The sequence below is a fragment of the Thamnophis elegans genome, chromosome 11, assembly GCF_009769535.1.
Source record: "Thamnophis elegans isolate rThaEle1 chromosome 11, rThaEle1.pri, whole genome shotgun sequence".
Lineage (NCBI taxonomy): Eukaryota > Metazoa > Chordata > Lepidosauria > Squamata > Colubridae > Thamnophis > Thamnophis elegans.
Genome location: NC_045551.1, coordinates 7,006,655 through 7,031,190, shown reverse-complemented (window position 1 = coordinate 7,031,190; position 24,536 = coordinate 7,006,655). Strand labels below are relative to the sequence as shown.

Below are 24,536 nucleotides of genomic sequence, written 5' to 3'. Positions count from 1 at the left end.
TACTGAGTTCGATTATGAAATCACTCCAGGCATGATTTAATTGAAAATAATTTCAGTAGAGCTGCTCTAACTCTTCCCATAGGCACTATATTTTCTTTGGTTCTTTTCTTTGTTTTGTTTCAGAGTTGAAAATGAAATTACCAACTAGCCTAAATGAGATCGTTTTCCAAGTAATATTATCTTTTGGATGTTCAGTTTATAAGGAAGCTTTTCCCTCCTATTTTATATGATTTCCCCCTTTTTCTTTTTGAAAAAAAAATAGATTGATTTTGAATATATATTTTACCTTACTATAAAGTTTTGTATCTATAACAGGTTAGGTTTCTTTTTTTAGCTTCTATATTAGCCTATAATAATGATACAGTGATATAGTTTTATTGTTACTATATATAATGCCACAAATTATTGAGTTTTTCTTAAATGCAATTGCACTGTTTTTTAAAATTAAAAGAAATACAAATAAGCAATCATATATTCAGTGTTATGTTTAAAATAAATTGCACCTTTAAAATAAATCACACTTTTCCCTATATCTGGTGATTAAATGTAATATAATGTGCCATAGACTTATAATAACAACAGTGCTTTTACTGTCCCATGTATTATAATGAGTTAAAAACAAGTGAAGATTTCCATAATCTTAATTTTTAATTCTTTATTTGCTTTTTTCTGATAACCTAACAACTTTCTTCTTTAAATATTCAATTTCTCTAATAATTATTCTCAATAAACAGCACTTTATATGCCAGGTGTTCAAAAATGTGTTCAGCAGTCAGTGAATTGGGAATGTCGATTTGTTTCTAATCCTCCGTTTTTGTCTGTATGAAGTCTGGAGTTGCTATTAGTGATTACAATCAATTTTATGCATGATTATGTACAAAACTGAAGGACAACAATGCGGATTACAAGCAGACTTTAGCTCTGGCATTTTAATTTAAACATGCAATTTACAAAAGGTTACTCCTATAGCAGCAATCTTTTATGAGGGAATATATGATTTAGCTGGGTTTACCATATTTTTTGGAATATAAGATGCACTGGAGTATAAGACGCAGCACGGTTTTGAAGAGGCAAATAAAAAAGGGGAGTTGCACTCTACAAACCTCCCCAAAAGGCCCATTTTTTACTAAAATGGGCCCAGGTTTTTTTTTTTTTTTAAAAGGCATGAATAGCCTTTAGGGAGCTTGAAGAGTGCTCCTGGGGGGTGCCTCCCAAAATGAGCAAAAAAAGGCCATTTTTTTGCAAAAACGGCCCAATTGTTTTGCATGCACAGCCTTTAGGAGGTTTATAGAGTATTCCTGGGGAAGAAAAATTGGGTAAAAAACCGGCCAATTTTTCACTCATTTCTGCCCTCCCCAGCTCCCAGAAGCTCTCTGAAAGCCTCCTAAAAGCTATGCGCGGCCATTTTGGTGAAGGGGGGGGGGCTTTGGGAGGCAAAAAATGCTGATTTCAGTGTATAAGACACACACAGATTTTCAACCTCTTTTTTGAGGGAAAAAGGTCTGTGTTATACTCCGAAAAATACGGTAATTTTTTGTTAATTTTAAAGAAAAAAAGACTAGCTTTATTATGGATAGAAAAATGCAAAATATGTTTCTCTTAAAGAAGGAAAAGATTTTATAGTTTCTTCCTCTAGGTGATTTATTTCCCTTCCCAATTCCCTGATATCAAACAAAAGGGTAATATGCGCAGAAACCAAGCAAATAACATGGTTGTGTTTTATCTTTATCTCTAGAATCTAAATTTCACAGGATTCCGTAAGATTTTGAAGAAACATGATAAGATCCTGGAGACACCACGAGGAGCTGATTGGAGAGTGGCTCATGTTGAAGTGGCTCCTTTCTATACTTGCAAGAAAATCAATCAGCTCATCTCTGAAACAGAGGTATAGTCTACTACGTAAGGGATGGTTCTAGAATCTCCTCTTCCAAAGTGGGGCAGTATTGGTTCATGTTAACATTATTTCTAGAAATGAACTGCCTAGAGCACTACTACTACTACCACTACTTACGTTTCCATCTAGAAATAAAATTTCCCAGGAAACACTCAAATCAACCGATTCCAGTGTGTATTCGGGAGCCAGGTTGTTTCAGTGCTAATATGGCAGGTTTATGATTTTGTAGAAATTAAAATCCTACTAAGTAAAGTCATTTTTGATACAAGTAGTATTTGTAGACCAGTCGTGTATCAGTCAAGTAGTGATAGACTTACAACCATTTGTTCTGTGAACGTTCTAAGTTTTAGCACCGCTGAATGTGATCAAACTTTGGGTGTTTGGCACACTTACAACCATAAGGGGCACTTCAGTTTCCCTCAATGCCTGCCTCTTCCACTGATATTTTCTTGCACTCCCCTGCAGTTTGCAGCCCTTGATGCCCTAGTAGAGCTTTGCCTTCTTGCTCCTGCTGCTGAACAAACACACCAGGTCTGGCCCTTTGAAGGCAGCTGCTAGCTGCATGAGGGTTCCCCCCCCCCCCCCCCAGGCCGTGCATGGCAGTTTCCTAGTCATTCCTGGAGAAGGTGTGGCCAGCAGCTGCCTTGTCCAGGCACTCTTCATTGGCAGAAGGAGGGAGAAGATGGCAAAGCTAAGCTAGGGCATGGAGTTCAGGGTAAAGGGGGAGGTTGCCAGTGACTGAGACTGGGCTAGGATAGCTGCAGCTTCCCTCGGACAAGTGACCCTTTGTGCTATGCTGGTGGAACTGGGCTTTGTGCTTCTTGCAACCTCAGAGTAGGAGGACCTAAGAAAACCCTTTTGCATTACTGAGCTGAAGCTGGGTTTCATGCTTCACTGTAGCCTGGTATTCATCCAGCCCCAGAGCTACAGAACACCAAGAAGCCCCTTTGAACCACACTGCTGTAGCTGGGCATTGTGCTGCAGCTCTTGCAACCCCAGAGCTGTGGTGCATGCCAAAAAGCACGGGAGCTTCAGTATGTCCTTTCCCCAGCATTCCTCCATATGCATGCAAGTAATTTGTACCCTCTATCCCATGCCTCCTAAGTGTCAAGTCTGAAAGCCATCTTCTGCATTGGGCCTTCAGGCCTGCCACATTCAATGCTGTGGGAAAATGGGAGGCGGGACTATATGGAGTATGGGAGATATATAGTCATTATAACATATCTTTCTCAAGAGAGTCAAGGACATCTTGCCCTGCACCTGGGAGGGGTATGACTGCGGGTATGGAGGGGTATGACTGGGAGGCATCTCCAGTTGGGATGGTGCCTGGTTTGGACGGACATGTGGGTGCTGGGCAAGGGCTTGGAGTTTCATTTGGGTGGGGAAAACCTGGAAGCTTTGACATTTGGGTTTTCCCAGATGTGCCAATATGACATCTCTAATAAAATGGAACTTTGAAGAACTTCAAGCCTTGGAATCTTCTTTAGTTGGGGTGTTACTTGGAACCCTGACATTAACCCAAATCTCCTTTAAAACTCTAACCATCTCCCCAAACCTCGGGGTGCTGTGTGGGGTCCTGAGCCCCGAACACCAACCCAATACTGGGTGGTTTGAAGACTCAGGGAAGATGGAGGTGAGGTAAGGGACACTACGCTTGCAACACGCTGCAGAACCCACTCTCCAACTTGTGCATGGCCTGTGCTAGACCTTTCAATGCCTCCCTCACCCTTGTGGCACCCCCACACTGTTCACCTGGATCACCCTCTGTTTCTCACCCTGTGTGTGTGGACTTAGGCAGCTGGGCCTGTCAAGTTTGCCATGGCTAACAGTCACATGACATTGCGCTTTACAACCATATTCCTTAATGATGGAAATTCCAATCCCAACTATGATTGTACGTCAAGGACCGCCTGTATATTTTTAAATAAGGAGTTGAACATTTAGCACCTATTTCATGTTTTTTAAAAACTATATTATAACTTTTTATGTATGTTTTTTTTAGACAGTGGTAACCAATGAATTGGAAGATGGTGACCGACAGAAAGCCATGAAACGATTACGTGTCCCACCACTAGGGGCAGCACAGGTGATGGAAATAGAAGAAGGTTCTTCACTATATTTCCTTGGATAAATGGACATCATTTAAGAGTTGGCATCAAGTTCACATCTTGAATTACCTTTTGCTTTTTTGCTTTGTAATTTTCATTTTAAAAATTGTGGAAGTAGACAAGGCATTAATATGTCATGGCAGAATAGAAAAGATGCTAGAATAAAAAAAGTTCATTTGTACTTCCAATTAATTATTTTGTTATTTTCCTCTGCTGTTTATTCCTATTAAAAGTCGTAGGCAAAGAGCTCTGTAAAACAGCAGTAGTAACAGAAAAAACAGAAGGTTTTATATAGCTAAGTCATTCTTGGAGATCTTAGTCATTCATTTGAAGCAAAATATTCTTTTCGTCCATTTTTTTTATGTCTGCTGATGCCAATTGCGCTTCATTCCTTTTCCAACACGGCTTCCTTTTTCCAGTCAGCATTGTCTTAATCACTTAACTGCTGCTTTGATTTTGATTAGTCAGTGGCCCTAGCAGCTTTACAGCTGCAAGACAGCTTCTCCATTAACGAAAGTTTTTCAGTAGGAGGATTGACACAATCATGTCATGAGAGCTAAATAGTTTCTTGACATTATATCATTGTCATACTTTATCATCCCAAATACTTGGCATCCAATGCTATGTATAACAGTGTCTGAATTTTAAAAAATAATACCTGCCTCAAGCCAATCAATACCGAGTAATTATTTAATGCTTGTTCCATTCAATACTGATTCTGTGTTTACGCCTAAAAACCAGGAGACTCTTGAGTTCTAGTCCCATCTTAGACATGAAACCTGACTGAGTGGCTTTGGGCCCGTTACTCTTTCTCAGCCCAATTCACTTCATAGGGCTGTTGCGTGGAAAGTAGGAAGGAGAAGGAGTATTAGATATATTTGCCATCATAACTTATTTATTTTTTTAAAAAAAGGTACAGACAGGATATAAATAAATAGCAACGAACAATAACTATATTCTTATTAGTAATAATGGGGTATAACTAGGACTGTGCTAAGGCCCACATAACCTGACAATGTCTTGAACTATTTAATTCCCTCCCTGGTGTTATGAAAGCCCCCTTTTGACCATTATTAATGTATTGTTGCTTATCTCCACATATAATAGCTGTGCAGTGTTTACAAAGCAAAATTATAACTCAATCTTCTCAATATTTATTTGTACTTTAGAGCAAGTAAACAGCTTGCTCTAAAAGTATAAAACAAGTTTAAAAGTATTTGTAAAGACTTCAGTATGTCTCCCTAAATTGGACTTATTTTCATCCATAAAAATGTTGCCGTTTGCTCGGATAATTGCATTTTTCTCTCTCACCGGAACAAGCAGCAGCTCAGACACAAACCTTAGAGAAAATTACAGTGGAAGGAAAGCATTAAACTCCTGCATCTCCTTCCTCAATATTTCTTTGCCAGCAGGATAGTCGTCCTTTTGAGTATAAGTAAGATTCGGGGGATTTAGACGCATATCTTCACCATATGTAGTTTAGGTCTAAGATTAACTTTCATTAATAAGCACAGCAGCTACTTAAATGAATTCAGTTTGCAGAAAGGAATTCAATCATTGGTTTGCCTGCAAACTGATACGTCAGTAAGTTTGATAATATCAGTACAATCTTTTAAAATCTTAGATATTTAAGATAAAAACTGTTCTGTTCTCTCTACAGCCTGCACCAGCATGGACAACTTTCAGGGTCGGATTGTTCTGTGGAATATTCATTGTGCTAAATATCACCCTCATTCTTTCAGGTTAGTTTTCAATAAGTAAACTTGACTTGGTTTCAGGAGTGTGTGTGTTTGTTTTTGTGTGTGTGTGTGGTTTTAAGGTTACAATAGGATTAGTTTTAAATCAAGTTACTTCAACATCTACTGTAAATAAAGGTATTAAGCTCACAATAATATTTTGAATAAACTTTTTTTCCAGTTCCTGTAGAAACAATGAAGCTTGAGTTATATCATAATATTCAGCAGCTTTTAAAATCTCAAATGTAAACTAGCCTTAAGCCAGGAAATCTCAAAAACTTGCAGTACTGTAACTTTTTAAAATGAATGTCACAATCCTCCCTGAATAAAGTGAATACTGTTGTTGGGATTAGGCTTGCACAGAAAATAAATATAGAATGTAGTTTTAAGAATTAAGAATTAAATCATAATATGTCAGTTTAAATTACCATAGAGCCTTATAAGTTTATACATGTATAACAATGTATAACAATGTATAAAATCATAATTTTTCATTTGAATTCATTTTCACATAATTCCTGGAATCTCTTCTTTATTTATGTGGTTTTAAAGATAGCTGTTTTTATTTACTAGAGTTGGGGAGGGTGGGGAAAGTTCTTGCCTTAGAATCAGTTTTTCTTCAATGTTCTTAAATGCTTCAGCAAACAGCATGCAAAACACTGGCAGACTAAAAGTTGCTTTTGGTGCTATTTTTCCTATGGCAGCCACAATAAAATAAGTCAGCACTCATTCTCCCTTCTCATTGCCTCTCTTCATCTTGTCAGATGATTAGAGCTTTGCATAGAAGTCAAGTGCCCTCCAGGCATGATTATTTCTCCTTTGAAAAGAAAACATAATGTGTTTTTAAAAATGCCCTCTGGAACTGCCACTGCTTTTGCGTTCGGTATTATTTTTGCATTAAACTGGCAGGCCTCCTCTAAGAAAGCAGTCACAGAGGTTAAAGAAGGCAGACACAAACAGAGGAAGAGATAGGATACAGGCAGGTTTGCTCCAAGCAGGTGTGCAAGTTGTGCATTGCCAAAGACATGACAGGTGGGTGCCAGATGGATGTTTTAGAAGTTACATTAATGAAAAGAGGGAGAGGGTAGCAGATTAATTCAACTTGTACTCCCTAAATAGAAATAGGCTGGAAACCACAATGTTGCGGGGATGACAATGACAACAAAAGAGTAACCCATGTTCCTCTGCCCCTTCCTATGTCTTCCACATGCTTTGCACTGACATCATTAAGAGGCAGCACAAAAGGTGGAATGGTAGATAGGGCTTCCTGCACAGGTTATATAGCCCAGGCAATAGAGGAGACAGGGCTGCTGAGGAGTGGCAGAACACTTTTTGCACAAAGCTAACTCACAGGTTAGCAGCAGTCCTGCAGATACAGATAAAGGGATCAATACAGAAATCAGGTGTCTCTCTGCCATAAGGAGTGGAGAAGGAACAGGCAAGAAGAAAGAGTATATCAGTATTTTTTCCCGTAGGGTAAGAAATTCCTGCCTCCATCAATCACTTGTGCAAATTATTAAACTAAAGTGCATTAAAAAAAAAAGAAATCCTTTCTCTCAAAAATGTAAGGGGTAAAGCTTTCTGATGCTATTGAGTTGTGGAGTAACAGAATGGGCTTGCTCCTGGGTTTCAATATGAAACTGTCACTCCATATATTACCACTGTATTGGAAACATGAACTTTACAAAGCCTGCTAATGTAGTTTTTAATGCAATATATAAAAATTTTTATCACTAGAGAATAATTAGAAAAGTAGTATTTAAAAAAAGGAAAGGAATTGGATGTTCAGTATAGTTTTCCTAAAGTAATAATTCCGTTTTTCAAATATCACATCTTCAATTTCCTCTCTGCAAATGGGCTTTTAAAATGTTTTTTAATTTTTTCTTTTTAAACTAGCGTCATTTGCTTATTTGAATTCTGGATGCCCTTAGAACCATCTGTGTGTTTGTATTCAATTGCTAATTTAAAAGTGGAAAAACACAAGTCTTTTGATGGCTGAGAGCATATTGTAGTATAAATGAGGGTTGCAATGTTGTAGCATAATCTGATTCCTAAACAGCTTCTAAATTTTGGTTGTAAATAGTGCATTGGGGGTGGCCTTTGGATCAATCCAGTGTAATGGTACAGTAAACTCTTAATTCAACAAAGTAATGGTGGAGAGTAATATTGATTAGAATTAAATAATATTTAAAAATGATTGCTATTTTGCCTGTATATAAAATGCATGTAATATATGTTATATATAAATATGTGTAAAGTTAGTGAATTTGCCAAACAACAAGCTATTTCATTCCTAATTTTGTTTGTTCTATTTAAAATCTATGGGGCTAAGATCCATACAATCAGGGCTACAGTCATAGACATATTACAAAAATGTCACAAAACAAAATAACCAGTATTGAAATAAGTGGATGTAATTTACGTGTGACTCCACAATTATCTGTTTTTCATATGGTTAAAACAAATCCAGGAGACATCCACATGTAGCTTTTTACAAAACGTAGTTATGAAACAATGGAATAATAATTCAGCAATGTGAATCTCCCTGAATGAGATCTTCAGCAATATCTTAGAAGTTAATCTTGTTAATCTAAAACAAATATTTGCATTCAGATGTTTGAGATCATATAGTAAAAGCCTTTACTTTAGTAACTTCGCAAATCAAAGCAGATAACAGGACAGCCTACTGTTCTTAAGATATTTCTCTGTTCTTTTCTTGTTTTGATCTACTATGCAAAATTTCACATGGAAAGATGGAAAGAGTAGCATTTTTGTGGACAAACTAATTTTCGAAAAAAATCACCTAGCATTAACAGAAGGTGATAGAAAGGAGTGAGAAGGGAAGCCTTTAGACCAGGAGTGTCAAAGTCTATTTCATTGAATTCAAGATAGTCCTGTTTTTCTTCACAGACTTAAATTTGGCAAATAGCCGGAAATCTTATCATCTAATTGGAAACTGTTGCTAGGACTTATTAGTAAGACTTCCTGGAATATAAATCTTAGCAACAAACAAATAGGAGATGGAAGGTAGTTAGAAATGGAAAATACTTTTCCACCTAAAATACTATTGATTTTTAACCTGCCTATAAAATTATAAAGCAATAAATTCATTCAAGCTTATAAAAAAACAAAAAAAAACATTAAAACAAAAAAACTTAAAACAATATATAAAAATTTAATACCCACAGATAGCATTAGGAAAGTATAAAAGCATCATTCGTTCAGAGCCCAGGTGGCGCAGTGGTTAGAGTGCAGTACTGCAGGCCACTTCAGCTGACTGTTATCTGCAGTTCAGCGGTTCTAATCTCACCGGCTCAAGGTTGACTCAGCCTTCCATCCTTCCGAGGTGGGTGAAGTGAGGACCCAGACTGTGGGGGCGATATGCTGACTCTGTAAACCGCTTAGAGAGGGCTGAAAGCCCTATGAAGCGGTATATAAGTCTAACTGCTATTGCTATGAACTGTGTTAAAACTGGACATGTCTTAGACCACTGTTCCTCAACCTTTCTGGGCTGGCACGGCATGGGCAGGAGGGGTGGAGAGGAGATGGTTTTGTGTGAGGGGCAGGGACATGTGTGCACACAGCTTTATTTGTGTGAGTGGAGAGTGCATGTGCTCGCCCCTCACACAAATGGGGCTGCACATGCACCCGTGTGTGTGCCAGCCTACCAGTCATGCATCCTGATTGCTAATAGACCACAGCCGGGTAGTGGGCCATAGCCCACAGGTTGGGGACCCTTGTCCTAGACAACAATTCCTAATTAGAGGGCACCCCCTTCTCTACAAATGACCACCTTTCTTGATATTAACTAGGTGTCAACCCTCCTATTCGGGGGGGGGAGTGTTGACAATATCTGCCTCTACACCCCTTAATATCTCATGAAAAGATTCACAACATGCTCTCCTTGATCAACCTATATGAGCAGATTTGGCTTTAAACAGATGGTCCCAGAAGTAGCAAGGGCCAACCAATAAGGGTTGTTATAGGTAATAACCAGATCTTGAATTGAACTTGAGGCCAATGGAGATATCCCTCAATACAGTATATGCGTTATCCAGCTCTAACTGATCTTGTCCATTAGCAATTGATCAATTGCATTTTTCAGCAGATGAGGCTTTTTTCAGGGCAGTCCTATTAGTTTGTAGCTACCCAAAAGATAGAAAAGAGTGTAAGTCAATTTCATAATCCAGAACAGAACACAGCTATTGTATCAGCCAATGCTTAGCAAAGACTGTCCTGGTTATGGTTTCTGCCTCCTGATTTTTATTTACAAATTGCCTACAAATCCAGAATGGGCTGCCTGGTTTTAAATGATTAATGTTTACTATGACCCCAAACCCCAGATAATGTACATTTTAAATACTATTTTGATATCGGGGGCACAGAGGAGGCAAGACAATGATAAAAGAGAAGTGGATATAGATCTGTTGGGTGGGTGGGAGGGAGGAGTTATTTTAGGTTATTTGTTTTTAGTTTAAAATCTGAATCCATCTGAAACATAGTCTCTGCAATGACTCTTCTACATTGAAAGATTTTCATTCTTTAACTTGTCAAAGTAGTTGCTAGTTTCCTGCATCTGATATCTAGAGAAAACTTTTTAAGGGTTGTGCATGCCTTGAAAATGTTTCTGGGGAAGTGTTTAGAACCATTGATAAATCCATGACCTGTCTGTTGTTCAGGATTTGACAAGATGCTGCTCCTTTAAAGGATCTACTCATTAAAATTAATAAACTGTTAAAAAATTCACATTTTTTTCCCAAGCTAATGCGCTGTTTTAATGAATAGCAGATACATACTGCCTAAGATCTTGAAGCACTTCTTCTGAATCATTTTTGAAGCATGCATATTTTTTTCCTTTATTCACATCTTGTCTTACTATTGACTAGATCATATATTCCACTTCTCTCTCTTCATTTTAGCAAGATGTCCATTTTACAAAACAATACTTCTGGATCTTTATAGCTTTTTTTGGTTCTGCTTATTAAATACGCTGGCATCCTTAGTGGCTGATCCCCAACCCCCATTGCAAAGATATGCATTCTAGCAGTTTCAAATTAATACCAAGCATTTAGATTTATTGACTGTCTTATTATTAATCTCATAGGGATCTTGTTCCCATTTTAAAATCAGATGTGACTATGTTATATATCTTTGGAAATTTCCCATTTGTTTCCCATTTCTTGTGTGTGTCATTGTTCCCATTAGATGCTGATGCCACCATGTAGGATTTGGGACAGAATGCTTTCCTTTTGATTTTTTTGATAATCTAGTCTAAATCATAATAACATAAGATATATAAGAATTTTGTCTGTGCCACAACTTGGTACTCATATTTAAAAATATTTGAAATTATATATTTTACACTGTCTTTTTTAGTCTCTTGATTTATTTTTCTATCATGAGATTACCTTCTATTATTTGGTAGAATTGAAAGAAGATAGTGTATACTGTATTCCTACTGCCAAATTGCTGCTTATGTCTGCCACTGTATTTGAAAAGCTGAAAGAGAGTCATTAGAAGAGAATTTGAAGTGTTCTCAGTTCTTTTGTTTTTTCTAATTTATAATCATCACCATACATATAGTACCCATGCTATTCTAAATATTCCTTACCTTTCCAAGACTGGAATTATGTTCATTTATCTTTCATGGAGTCTTAATTTTGTTGGCAATGTAGATCTAAAAATATACAGAAGTTCAATTACTTTTTACTACTGTTTAAAATTTTCTGACTGAAGTAGTATTAAATGGTTCAAGGGATAACTTATGCCAGTCATGAGAAATCTACAATGGCACTAATTAATTCAACTGTTTAGCAATCTTCTCACTTATACCTGCTTTTTTAAAAACTGAGAAGTGTATAAAGACTGTTTTCCAGGGGCTCATGGAGAAATCAAAGCTTATAAAGAGAAATAGCAGTAGAATTTCTTCTACTTCCTCTTGGAAACCAAATAAGGAAATAGGGGAAGTTGTCTTGCATGATTTAGTTCTGAACAAAATCTCTGTGGTTCTTACCATTAGATAACAATCATGTGAGTGCTTGTTTAGAAGTAAAGTTTTGATAAGCTCTATTACAAAGAATAGATAAGATAGAAAAGGAAAATAAAATAGCTTAAATGAATCAATGGGTGTCAAACTCGCAGCATCACGTTGTCATGGAACATATCACAACTTTTTCTCTTCTCTAAAATGGGTGGGCATGGCCAGCGCATGACAAATCCGGCTATGAGTTTGACATCCCCGACTAGAATAATTAGAGTTTAAATAAATTAAAAAAACAAATCTCCAAGAGTAGCTTCATTAGGCATACTCTACTATCCTTTTATTATCACATCGAAGATACAGAATACTATTTCTGGGAAGATGTGTGTGGCAGTTATAAGCAAAGTTTTAAAAATTAAACTCCTGGTATCCTCTAGTGACCTTTTCCGGACTGAGTGCCCAAAGTGTGTGCGTGTGTGAATGCGCATGTGCGTACCCAAACACCCAAAATACAGTGCACCCCCCGGACACACCCCACACATGCGTGTGCATCCCCCCTGCATCCCCGCCCCCACGCATTTGCACCTTTGATACGCGTGCCCTAGGTTCACCATCATAGCTCTAGATGTTTTGACTTTATATAACCCCTTGCTATGGGCCACGATGACTGCTAGTGATAGGAATTAGAGCCATCATAACATGCTCCACATTGTCACATGATTTCCTGGAAATTGTTCAAAACTGCCAAGACAATCTAGGGCAATTATCAAGTTATTTATTATATCTTTATTTCAGATATTTCAGGAACTATAAAATACATAGTCACTGCCAGCTGACAAAACCAGAACAATCTCTTGCCAGAATATCATTTTAACTTACCCTAAATATTTTGCCTTAGTTTACTTGCTATGTGCTTGTTCTTTGATTTTTTTAAAAAAAAATTCTTAAATTTTTCTGAGATCATGCTCTTTTTAAACCTTTTTTGTCCAAATAAATTCACATTTTCACTTGTCCCTCCTGTATTGTTGCATTTGCTTTACTTTAAGTACAGACTTCACCTAGTAGTATCCTTCAGCTAGAAAAAAAACTGCAATCAATCACTAAATCACTTTGTATGCTATAGTTTTGTAATCAAATTATTGATATGTTAACTAAATAAATTAAGGGCATTTAGCTATAAACCTCAGCATGTGTATTATTTTTAAATAAAGTAGTTTTGCTGTTGTTATTGATGGCAATGAGTCCGTATGGGATATGGTGATAAATAAATAAGTAAATACATAAATGGTATAAAGAAAAAGGAGCAAACAGTTTTCTCTCTTATAATGTCACAACTTGAGGTCATCAAAGAAAACATTATTATTAGGTAGAAATGCATATTGAGAGCCAATTTGGTTTACTGTTTAAGGCATCAAGTTAGAAACTGGGAGATGTGAATTGTAGTCCCACCTTAGGCATGAAAGTCAGCTGGATGACTTTGGACCAGTCACTCTCCGCCCAATCTACCTCACATATTTGTTGTTGTGAGGAAAATAGGAGGTGAACGAGCATTAGGTATGTTTGCTGCCTTGAGTTATTTATCAAAATAATAAAGGTGGAATATAAATAAACAAGCTTTGATTTACTGCCATATGATAGTAATAGGAATTATCTTGGTTGGCTATAAAAGTGGATAGCCTATATCTGTAGCAACTAATGATGTGGATTGTATGGAATGTCTGTCTCAAAGGTTAAATTCTTCTTAGTGTCAACTGCTAGGGAACATCAAAGAGAAATAACTTTTATATCCTTGTGCTGATGCTGGCAGCTGCATTGAAATGGCCATAATGAAGCATTTTGTTTATGCACGGCAGCTAGGACTATTGCATATATTGTAGTAAAATGAAAACGGAAGAGTCATGTCTGAGTCACTTTCAAGTTTCGATCGGGATAAGGAAACTTGCTCTGTGTACACCTAGGTAAAAAGTGCATCACAAGGTAAAGAGGACTTCAAGCACCATCAGACACAACTATGCTAATTTCTTCCAACAATATGGACATTATTGCTATTACTGTTACACTGGTGTTCTCCTAGGCGCTGCTTGGAGTGTCCAAGCTCGGGTTAACTTCAGCTTGCTGCCCAAGGAACTGAGTTTGAAACTTTGTTGTAGCTCTGCCTCCTGGTTGCTCCAGAGACTCAGTTTTAAAAAACTCAGTCGCCCAACAGGACATGATTTCTGGTGATTTCCCATCATGGCACCAAGGCCTGCTCCTATTTACCTTCTAAATTCAGACAAGATCAGCCCACTGTTGCTACCTGCTGAAACTTCCTACATATTACTGAAATATAATTCCCAGCATTCATCACAGGTTAGGCCAGCCTGCTGAGAAGTGTAGTTCATCAAATGTGGAGAATCATCTGACTCTGTCCTGATCATAAAGGAGGGAACATAACTGCTGAAATTAAGTGTGCCTTTTAGATATCATTTATTGCAGAATTTTAAATTCAGAGAGAATAATATGTCCTTTAGCAATAGCAATAGCAGTTAGGCTTATATACCGCTTCATAGGGCTTTCAGCCCTCTCTAAGCGGTTTACAGAGTCAGCATATCTCCCCCAACAATCCGGGTCCTCATTTCACCCACCTCGGAAGGATGGAAGGCCGAGTCAACCTTGAGCCGGTGAGATTTGAACCGCCGAACTGCAGATAGCAGTCAGCTGAAGTGGCCTGCAGTGCTGCACCCTAACCACTGCGCCACCTTTATTATAAAGAAAGAGTTGCTTAGTTATCTCTCCTAGGTTGTTCATTTTGTATATGTTTAATTTGCATCTTTTACTTGATAGGTGTGTTTAAAATGGATGCATCAAATGTGTGGCCACTGATAAGAATCTATCGAGGGGGCTTTCTTCTGATAGAATTCCTTTTTCTCCTTGGCATTAACACATATGGCTGGAGGCAAGCTGGAGTGAATCATGTTCTCATCTTTGAGCTTAATCCCCGCAGTAATTTATCCCATCAGCATCTTTTTGAGGTAAGTTCTATAATTCAAAGTGTTTTAACACGCTCCTGTACCTATTTTGAAAAGCAGGACTTCACAAATTCAATTTAACAGATTTTAGCTAAACACATATTATTATTATTATTTTCTTTTGGATCTTTGGCCTGCCATATTTTCTATTAGTCTACTATGCATTTTCTAGTTTGGGAAAAAGGAAAGGGGGATTGCAGGAGTGAAATGCTATATAGCCATAACAAAATTCTTTCTAGAAAACTAAGGTCATCCTTTGTCTTTGCACCTCTGCACCTGACCGGAACTGGATGGGTGGAAGCTGCCAGCATGGCAGTGGAAGACTGGACCATGTGATGGACTTGTGGGTGTGGGGGCAAGATCTTGAACATCCATCTGGGTGGGGAAAACCGGGAAGCTTTCAGATTCGGGTTTTCCCAGATGTACCACCAAATTGGAACTTCAAGCAATACTTTGCCTTGGACTCTGATTTACTTTTGGATGCTACTTGGAACCTTGGCACTTATATTGTTTTATTTATTGGGAAGTTTTCTTTTAAGATTTTTCTATAAAATGGAAGCATCTCACATCACTGGCCATGCTGAGTAGGCCCGTGATAGTGAACCTATGGTACACGTGCCACAGGTGAAATGCAGAGCTTGCTCTCAGGGCATGCAGGCTGTTGCCCCATCTCAGCTCCACCGTGCATGCGTACGGCTCCCACTGGCCAGTTGGTTTTTGGGTCTCTGCCGTGCATGCACAGGGACAGGCTGCATGTGGGAGATGCGTGCACATGCAAAAGCCAGGAGGAGCACAGGAGGTCATGTGTGCATGCGTGGGGGGAGTGCAGAGGGGTCGCATGCACATGCACAGCGGCAGGGCAGCTGCGGGGGGGTCACACTCACATGTGCAGGGGCCACAGGAGGCCACACACGCATGTGTGGGGGATAGAGTGCACGCAGGGGTCATGTGCGCATGCACAGGGGTTGGGTTTGGGGTTGTCATGCATACATTGCATTATGGGTGTGCGTGCACGCTCTTTTGGCATGCATTAACGAAAAGGTTAGCCATCACTGGACTAGGTAATTCAACATCTGACTACAGAATTCTACCCATACAAGTTTTGGTGTTAGATGATGCTATAATTTAAATATTGGCTATGACTGAAAATTATTTATTTATTTATATGCAAATTTTATTTGCTGGCCATATTGTATCCAATTACTTTGGGTGGCTTACAGTATAATAATAGAAATGTTATTACTGTCCCTTTCTGTTTTGGAAATATTAAATATTTTAATGGATTCCCATTAAAATTCTTTTTAAAAAAGGCCTTTATATCAGCAGAAGTGAAATGATCTAATACTTACATGAAAGGGCATTCTATAGACACACTTACTACTATAATCTAAAACATCCTGTACTCATCTACTGAAATTTAAATGGAAGACTGAGAATTGTTATTCAAAGTATTGTGTTAGTATTGATGGATGAAATCATTTTCCATACACAGGTAATCATCAGTTTACCACAGTAGTAAATCATGGCAGTAATGAAATGAGTTGCAATGGGACTGCCCAATTTTACAACCTTTTTTGTAGCGAACAATGTGATTTGTTAAATGAACCCATTTTAGCCAATGGGCATTTTTTGCCGGAAACCAGAAGTAAATGCCGGTTTCTGACAAAAAATGCTGAAAATTGTGCTATACTGCAAAGGGTCATAAATGTGGACCAGTTGCCAAGTGCCCAAATGTGATCATTGAACTGTGGCTGTGGAGGGCACCATTGGAACTTCAAAGCTATGTTGTAAGTAGCTCTGGGGTCATCTGTTGTAACTTTGAATGGTCACTAAGAGATCAATCATAAGTCGAGAACCACTTAAAGAGTTGACTTAGGAATAAGATAGGTGGCAACAGTGAGATGGGTGACATATACATTTAATGAATAAATATAGTTTGTTCTTGAAAGATATGAGTTTAAAACTTAAACTTAGAATTTGAGTTGGAGCTGAAATAAAGTAATAAGTAATGCAATACTGAATATATTCCTCATATGTATTATGTCCTGCCTTATCTGTACATAACTGCTAAATTTGCATTTTTTTAAAATGTAATTTTTCTAGATTGCTGGATTCCTTGGAATGCTATGGTGTCTGAGTTTGTTGGCATGCATCTATGGAGATAGCACTGGATTTCCCATGCAGGCAAACCCACTTATCTTGTATGGATTTATGCTGCTGTTCCTTATCAATCCTACAAAAACCTTCTACTACAAGTCTCGATTTTGGCTGCTTAAACTCTTGGTAAGTCAAGATCTAGCTAAAATCCATCAGCAACTGGCAATCTCATCACTCTTCCTATCAAAAATATTGTAATTAAATATTCTTAGATTTAGTTAAATGGGCTGGCTCCATTGCTTATCCATCGGTAAATTTGGGCCAGTCACTTCTCTGTCAGCCCAACTCACCTCACAAAGTTTTTGTGGAGAAAATAGAAGGAGGAAGAAATAATGTATTTTTGCTACCTTGAGTTGCTTACAAAGTAAAGAGGTGGGATAAAAATCCAATAAATAATCCTCTATCCTCTGCTTGTTTGTATTTTATAGATCTTGGTGTTGCCATTTTAGCATTTGGATGTTGATGTTCTAACTAACCATGCAGGAAGAACTATAATCTAAGATAAATGGAGCATGAAATGGCCTAGTTTGAGAAACACATAGCTGAAGGCAGAATGGACTGAGATGGAAAAACATCTGTTTTTACTATTTCTTCCACTATAGCTGCGATAGTGTGCGAAACCAAACATTTCCTCCGCTGTCATCTTTAGTACTAAATAGTTTCCCTAAACCTGATGCTTGAAGATATGCAACTTAAAAAGTATTTTATAATCCACTAAAGAATTCTATGAAATTGTTACAGTCAACTAATGCTGTAGTATTACTAAACCGTTTCCCTATTGAAATTAATTACAAAACTCCCAATTATAATAGTTTTAATTTGAACGCCTATTATAATAAATGTAAAACAAGATTTGAATGCAAATTCCCAGTCCAATATTATCTGCAAACTTTCTATTTTTTCTAAATTTAGTAAATAGAGAAGGTGATCAAAGTACTTTAAAAGTTAAATGCATCACCACTCTCAGTCCACTATCTTTGGTCATGCATACTAAACTAGTGGGAGTTTTAAGTTCAAAACAACTAGGACATTGGATTGTTGCATTCTGTGCATTAGGACAAACCGAGATTATAATAATTAGACATGCTATTTACATAGAATTGCACTGAGAAGTCCTTTAGTTTCTACATTTGCCTTGTAAAATTAAATGATAGAATGATTTCTGTAATGCAATTTTACCATTTAAGAGAAAATGTTTCAACTTTTGGGGTCTGAGTTTTACAATGTTATATTTGATTATTATTATTATTATTATTATTTGTAGTTTCGGGTATTCACTGCCCCCTTCCATAAGGTGGGTTTTGCAGATTTTTGGCTCGCCGACCAGCTTAATAGTCTGGCTGTAATACTTATGGACCTCGAATACATGATCTGCTTCTATAGTTTTGAGCTCCAGTGGAAAGCTAAAGATGCATTGCTGGAAGATCCAGGTACGTCAGTGAGAAGAGATTTGGTAACCGCCATATAAATTGTACTGTGTGTTTGAGCCAATTTGAGCTTTATTTATTCAATGCAACCATACAGTCGCATTCATTATACACTAGACAACCCCTTCCCCATTAGGTCATTGTTTGAGAGATATTTCCTTACCTAAACAGAATGACCCAGGACTGGCAAAAAGTAGTGGGAGCCGGAGTGACTTCTGAGTTCCTGCCAGCTTCCCCATTGAGTTTCCTTATGGGAATCAGGCAGGGAGCATCAGAATTCTTCCCTCCTCTCTTGTTTCCTCTTCTGCTCCTCAATGAGGGAGGGAATGGGAGATTTTGAGATTAGCTAGAAAATTGTCTCAAAACGTTGGAAATGAAAATTACGTGGCCTCAGTAGCAGTCCAGCAGTGCATCAACAGTCAGTATCACTGAAGCAACCTTCAGCAGCCTAACTTTCTCATATTTTATTCCCTTGGCTGTAATGGATCCTGAATTTTGAACATATTCTATAAATTAGCTTTGAGGTATCTTGGTTAAAAAATTGTTAATTTATGATGCTCTCTTTCACTTAGTTAAAGGTCATGTCAAGGAGAGTTTTAGTAATATTTAGTATATAGCTATTCATTATCTCTTACTGGGGATAGAGTAGGATGGAAATAAAGAATTGTATTTATTTGCTCAGTTTTCGTTTTCCAATGTTCCCTCATCTCTGAACACACCAGAGGTGGGTTCCTCCTGGTATGATACAGTACGCCAGAAGAGGTAGTGAAAATCTGGCATACCGGACCGGATCGATAGCGATGACGGCCTGGCCATGCCCCCATACCGCCAAAAGGAAGAATGGCCCGCCGTCCCGGAACTGCTCCGCGCTGGGGAGTTCTCCTGCATGGATGCGCCTGATAGCAGCAGTGGCAGAGCACACCCTGCCTTCGGGGGCGTGTTCCCCCAGCAAATGAATTGCAGCAGCACCAACGGGCAGCGGGAGAAAGAAGAAAGTGCTCCAGGAGGGCTGGTGGTGCACATGTGCAGCAGCCCTGTGATATCCGCCTGGCGCCTGCCCTCCTGAAGCACTTTTTTTCTTCTCCCGCTGGCGAAAGAAAAAATACCCCGCCATGCATTGGTGCCACTGCGGTTGATTTGAAACCCACCACTGCTTCGGACACCCAACAGGTCACCCGCCGAGCGGCAGAGGAAAAAAAGGCGTTTGAAATTAGCCCTCTCTGCCGCTCTGGTAAAAAGGCAGGAACCATGGCCAGGGCATGACAGGACAATCATAGGATTTGTTGGCCGTTGGTTTTAGTTCATGGAATATATCTACGAATATAACTGAGGGGGGGGGGGAGAGAGAGAGAGACAGAAAGAGAGAAAGGAAGAGAAAGGAAGGAAGGGTGGGAGAGAGAAAAAAGGACAGATAAAGAGAGAGAAAGAAAGAAAGAAAGTGAGAGGCAGAGACACAAGAAAGGAAGGAAAGAAAGAAAGAAAGAAAGAAAGAAAAAGAAAGAGAACTCATGACTACAATTGAGCCCAAAAGTTTGGTTTCTAAGCAAGAGCATTGTTAAGTGAGTTTCACCACATTTTGCAATTTGAGCACGTCCACCCGTCATATGACCGTCAAGCCATGCCCACAAAATAGGCCATGCCCACAGAATAAATAGTTAAAAAATGTGGAACACACATATGTTATGTGTGCCTCGGTACGTTAAAATATTTGATATATATTGTGGAATGTTAACTGGAATTGTTCGTCTGTAATTAATATCGTTTTCCCAGAGATTTCTTACCTTTTGAAATGTTTTTTTTATAGGCGTTCATATTTGCAACACCTATGCTTATGGTGTGCGTGCAGTTGTTCAATGCATTCCTGCTTGGCTGAGATTTGTCCAGTGCCTGCGCCGATACCGTGATACTAAGCGAGCCTTTCCCCATCTGGTTAATGCTGGGAAATACTCCACCACATTTTTTATGGTGACATTTGCAGCCCTTTACAGCACCCACAAAGGTATTATTTTGGAGTCTTTGCTTACAAATCCAGGGTCTCGGTTTTTAAGTGCCATCTTATTTGAGATTTCTCAGAATTACTTACTTAACTTTACTGGGGTCATTATCCAGCACAAGATTTCATAGAGTTGCTGACAGTGTGCATTTATGAGTCACAAGCAATCCTTGGTTAATGATGGCAGTTGGAATCAGGAACTCCATTGCTAAGCAAGGCTAAGTGACTACACCAACTTATGACAGCAGTTCCAGTTTTGGTTGTTAGGCGAAACAACAGAACTTCAAAGATAAGAGCTTGGACCAAAAACAGCCCAGCTACACCAACAGAAGAACACAATAGGAGCTTTACAACAATCATATCCTAGTCTTAGGAGAAGAGCCAGGTCTTAAAGAGCCTTCTGGAATCCTAAGAGAGTGGGTACCATGCCCTATCATGGAGTGGATGCTATTCCAGAGGACAGGAGCTGTGACAGAGGAGGCATGCGTCCTTGGTTCCATAATATGAAATAAGAATGCAAGTACCATAAACATATATGCAAGAGGAGTTATAAAATTAATTTTAAATCTGTTAGGCCTATAAATTGATTCTGATTGTTTCCAATTAAATCAGTTGCTCTTTTTATATAGTCAGTGCCATTTTTAAATGTTTCTTAAGATTTATGCAAATATATTTTTATTATAAAGACAGTTTAGCTCATAAAATCTATAATATTTCAAAAAATATTTAGTAATTTTATTCCCCTTCTGATACCAGTACACTAACCTACTGCATGAAGCTGAAATATATCATTGTCTGATGAATGTGAAGAAAAATAACCAGTTCTAGAAAAGTACCTATTGATCACACATACACAGGGACACAAACACACACAGAAACATACGATAGGAAATTGCTTTTAAATTATTAATCTGCAGACTGAGATCTCTGAACCATTGTGTTCCTAAATATCTGTGGTAAGAAACCACAGTGATTTCCTTTAGTTGTTTTTACAGAAGAATAAAGCACTTAGTATTTTAGGCAGTTATAGCATCTTTATGTTCCCCCAACTCCACCTCTTTCAACTGTTACTCCAGTCAAGAGGTTTAATACTATTCTAAAATATATACTAATATTTTAGATGTGTTGTATTTGTGCTGATGTAACAAAAAGGCAACAGTAAAAATATTGGGTTTCTGTCTGGATGGTCTCTTGTGACGAGCCGATGGACAGAGAATGGAAGTAGTGAACTTCCTCCCATATTTGGGCATATCAGGGGTTGTGACTTTAAATATATAATATTTTAGATATATATACTAATTTATTTACTTTTGCACATATTTCACTTATATGTCAGAATAGAAAAACTGCCAACTTTGTTCTATTATTTTCACCCCAGTAAACTTCTAATTTTCTTCAGTTGACTTATATTTTTTATATAAGATAAACATCAGGCTTCACATGGAAATCTAGATCTTCCCAATTTGATGATAGTGAAGAAGAATCAACACTTAAAACTTCAAAGTAAAATCCAAATGTTTACATACAAATTCAAGGATATTGGCATTACATTTGTATCAAAATTAACAATATTTGAAAAAAGTTTTCCTTGAGAAAAAGGGAATGGTGGATGCTGCTGCTTGAAGGCATATGTGGGGCTTTAAGAGGAAATACCCTAGTTTTTCCTTACTTCCAGAAACATAAAACACTGGTGCCTAACACAGCACACTCTGAAGAACCCTGTCTTCAGAAAGATTATGGGAAAATGTAGGGAAAGGGTTTGTAAGACTTGTTTATTCAGTAAGAATAATATGTACAATGTGTCAAGGAAGAGAGAGAGATTCCTGGTATGGCAGATTATTTCTGAATAGTATTTGAGGCTTAAAAAAACAGTTTTCAACCATCTTGGACCAAATTCATTAGGCATTACATTTTTATACAGGTCTACCCAGAAGTAAGTTTCATTCATTTTAGTAAAACTTTACTTTTGGGTTAACTAGATACTGAAATGCAAGCAAAATCTTTTCTATAATTACTATAAGCCCCAAAGTAAAGCATGAAAAATGAATAGAAAAAAATTATATGATTAGATAAAGAAGACAGTTTCTAATATCTGCATCCCCTTCTTTGCTTTTTACTTTCTTTGCCTGGCCTGTTTATGAGATACTGAGAATATTTTTTATATAGTTAGAGTTATTTGGAATTCTGGAAAGAGCAAAGAAATCTAATTCCAGAGTTATATAAATGGTTATATAATACTTTAGCATTCTAATAAAAAGAAAATAAAGGAAATATTTTTAGTCAGCAAAGATGAACATGAATTAGAAATTGTTTAACATAGGATAATGAATGGCAAAGATAGAGCATGTGAAATATTTTTTTTCTGTGAAATTGAATTTTTACTTGTCTCTCTATACAAGCAAATGACCAATATTCACTCTCCATGTGCTTGGATTTTATCAGGCCTCAAGAAAATAAGTAGCCACATTTCTCTATTACTACATCTTCCAAATAAATATTTTACATTCCAATATAAAATAAATATAAGGTAAATAATTATAGTATGAGAATTCATTTATTTAAAGAAATTTGAAGACCATTCAACTGATCAGATGACTCTTGGTTGCATCCATAAGTCAAAGTCAAAACTAATAGAAATCAAAATAGTGAAACATGATTGTACATATCTACATAGTTGAGCATCACAGACATTTTCTCAGTGGAATTCTCAATTATCTCAATACTCAGAAGGAAATTCAAATCTTCATGGCTCTGTGAAAGGCTAATAGTTGGGCCATCTGAACAGAAGTGGGGGGGGGGGACTCATTTCAAAGTGACAACAGCAAAGGAGGCATATCCCATTAGCTGACATACCGCCTTAGAGAAGGACATGGTACATTCCCATTTTATGTAACCTGGTAACTTTTATAATTCTTTATTTTTTGTTGTTCTGGCTAAAAAATAATACTTGTGCCTTTCTCTTATTACTGAGATGTGGTGAGTTTGGCTGACATTTTGGATCTTGACATTGCCATTTCCTCACCATTGCAGTATCACCAAAGGCTGTTTTTTTATTTAAAAATATTTAAATTATTGCCTAAAACTAACACAATTAGTTTGATAAAGGGTTTTTTTTTGTAAATTTTAAGTTGCTTCCATTCTATAATTTTTAACTTAGGCTTTCAAAAAACTTGCATAAAAGACGGTGTAAAATTAGTATAACCAAAGATGTTATGAGAATTGGTTAAGCATGTGACTATATGTGAACAATTTTATGGTAGTCAGGAGATGATATCATTTATCTTTCTTTCTAATCATGGGAGGTTAAACTTACAATTTAAATAGATTTGGTTTCAGTTACAAAGTATAAGCACTCAAAGACCAAAGACCTATGAGTATTAATTTAGTTATTAATAATGTTAAATCTTTGGAAACTTTCTTCTTTAGGAATGACTATTGCTATCTGTTAAACAACAGTTTGATTTTGTTATAACTGAAATTCTCTTTCTTAGAATGTATCTTTCAAAAATGTGTTTAAATTTTCTTTTTCTTTCCTTCGTCTTTTGCTTAAGTAAAACTTAATGTTGAAATTAGTTTAGAGATGATAACATGCTCAAATAAATAGATATTCCAGGGATTGATATATAAATGACTAGGAAAAAAAAAAGCAGAAAATGGCAGGAATCATCTTTGGAATTTAGAATTGATGTGTGTTTCTGAAGAATATTCACTTGAAGAAAAAGACGGATGGGGATGGGGGAGGAAGCAGTTCACTTACTGTCGGAATTCTGCCAAAGAAGAGATCTGTCATGGTTGTCATGGCAACCAAAATATTCATTATTTTTTAAACCTTCCTACCCCCATTACTGGCCTTATCCCTCCTATGCTCTTATATGCCAGTTGCTAAATTTCAGGAAGAAGTGAAGCCGCTAAGCTTCCATGCTGGAAATGAATACCACTTTGTGGGGAAGCTGCTTCAACATATTACAACTCTTTTGATGGGCTTGTTTTCCTTCATTGATTTTTTGATGTTGACATTTCTGGCTGTATTCCAAAGACAGAATCCCTGAGGGAGAAAGAGAGCCAGCGAGCGAGAGAGAGATTAAGTAGGTGTGGAAGTCTGTGGGATGAAATAAAGAAATAATGAATGATCCACCTTTGATTACACTGCAGAATATATAGTCCAAGGTTCCCAAGATAGAAATAGATGAGAATGGCTTTCCTTTCCTTTTTAATAAGAATTTACCCAATTTA

The 24,536-nt window shown here is 37.4% G+C and overlaps 1 protein-coding gene across 1 annotated transcript in view; it reads left to right on the top strand.

The window, feature by feature from the left end:
• The window catches only part of XPR1 (xenotropic and polytropic retrovirus receptor 1), a 92,238-nt gene that overhangs the window by 43,775 nt on the left and 23,927 nt on the right, over positions 1–24,536 (top strand). Inside the window, exons 5-11 of the mRNA XM_032226405.1 lie at positions 1,736–1,885; positions 3,897–3,980; positions 5,663–5,744; positions 14,542–14,729; positions 16,830–17,009; positions 18,148–18,313; positions 20,115–20,309. Coding sequence (XP_032082296.1) covers positions 1,736–1,885; positions 3,897–3,980; positions 5,663–5,744; positions 14,542–14,729; positions 16,830–17,009; positions 18,148–18,313; positions 20,115–20,309 — 1,045 coding nt within the window. The remainder of the gene's footprint in view (positions 1–1,735; positions 1,886–3,896; positions 3,981–5,662; positions 5,745–14,541; positions 14,730–16,829; positions 17,010–18,147; positions 18,314–20,114; positions 20,310–24,536) is intronic.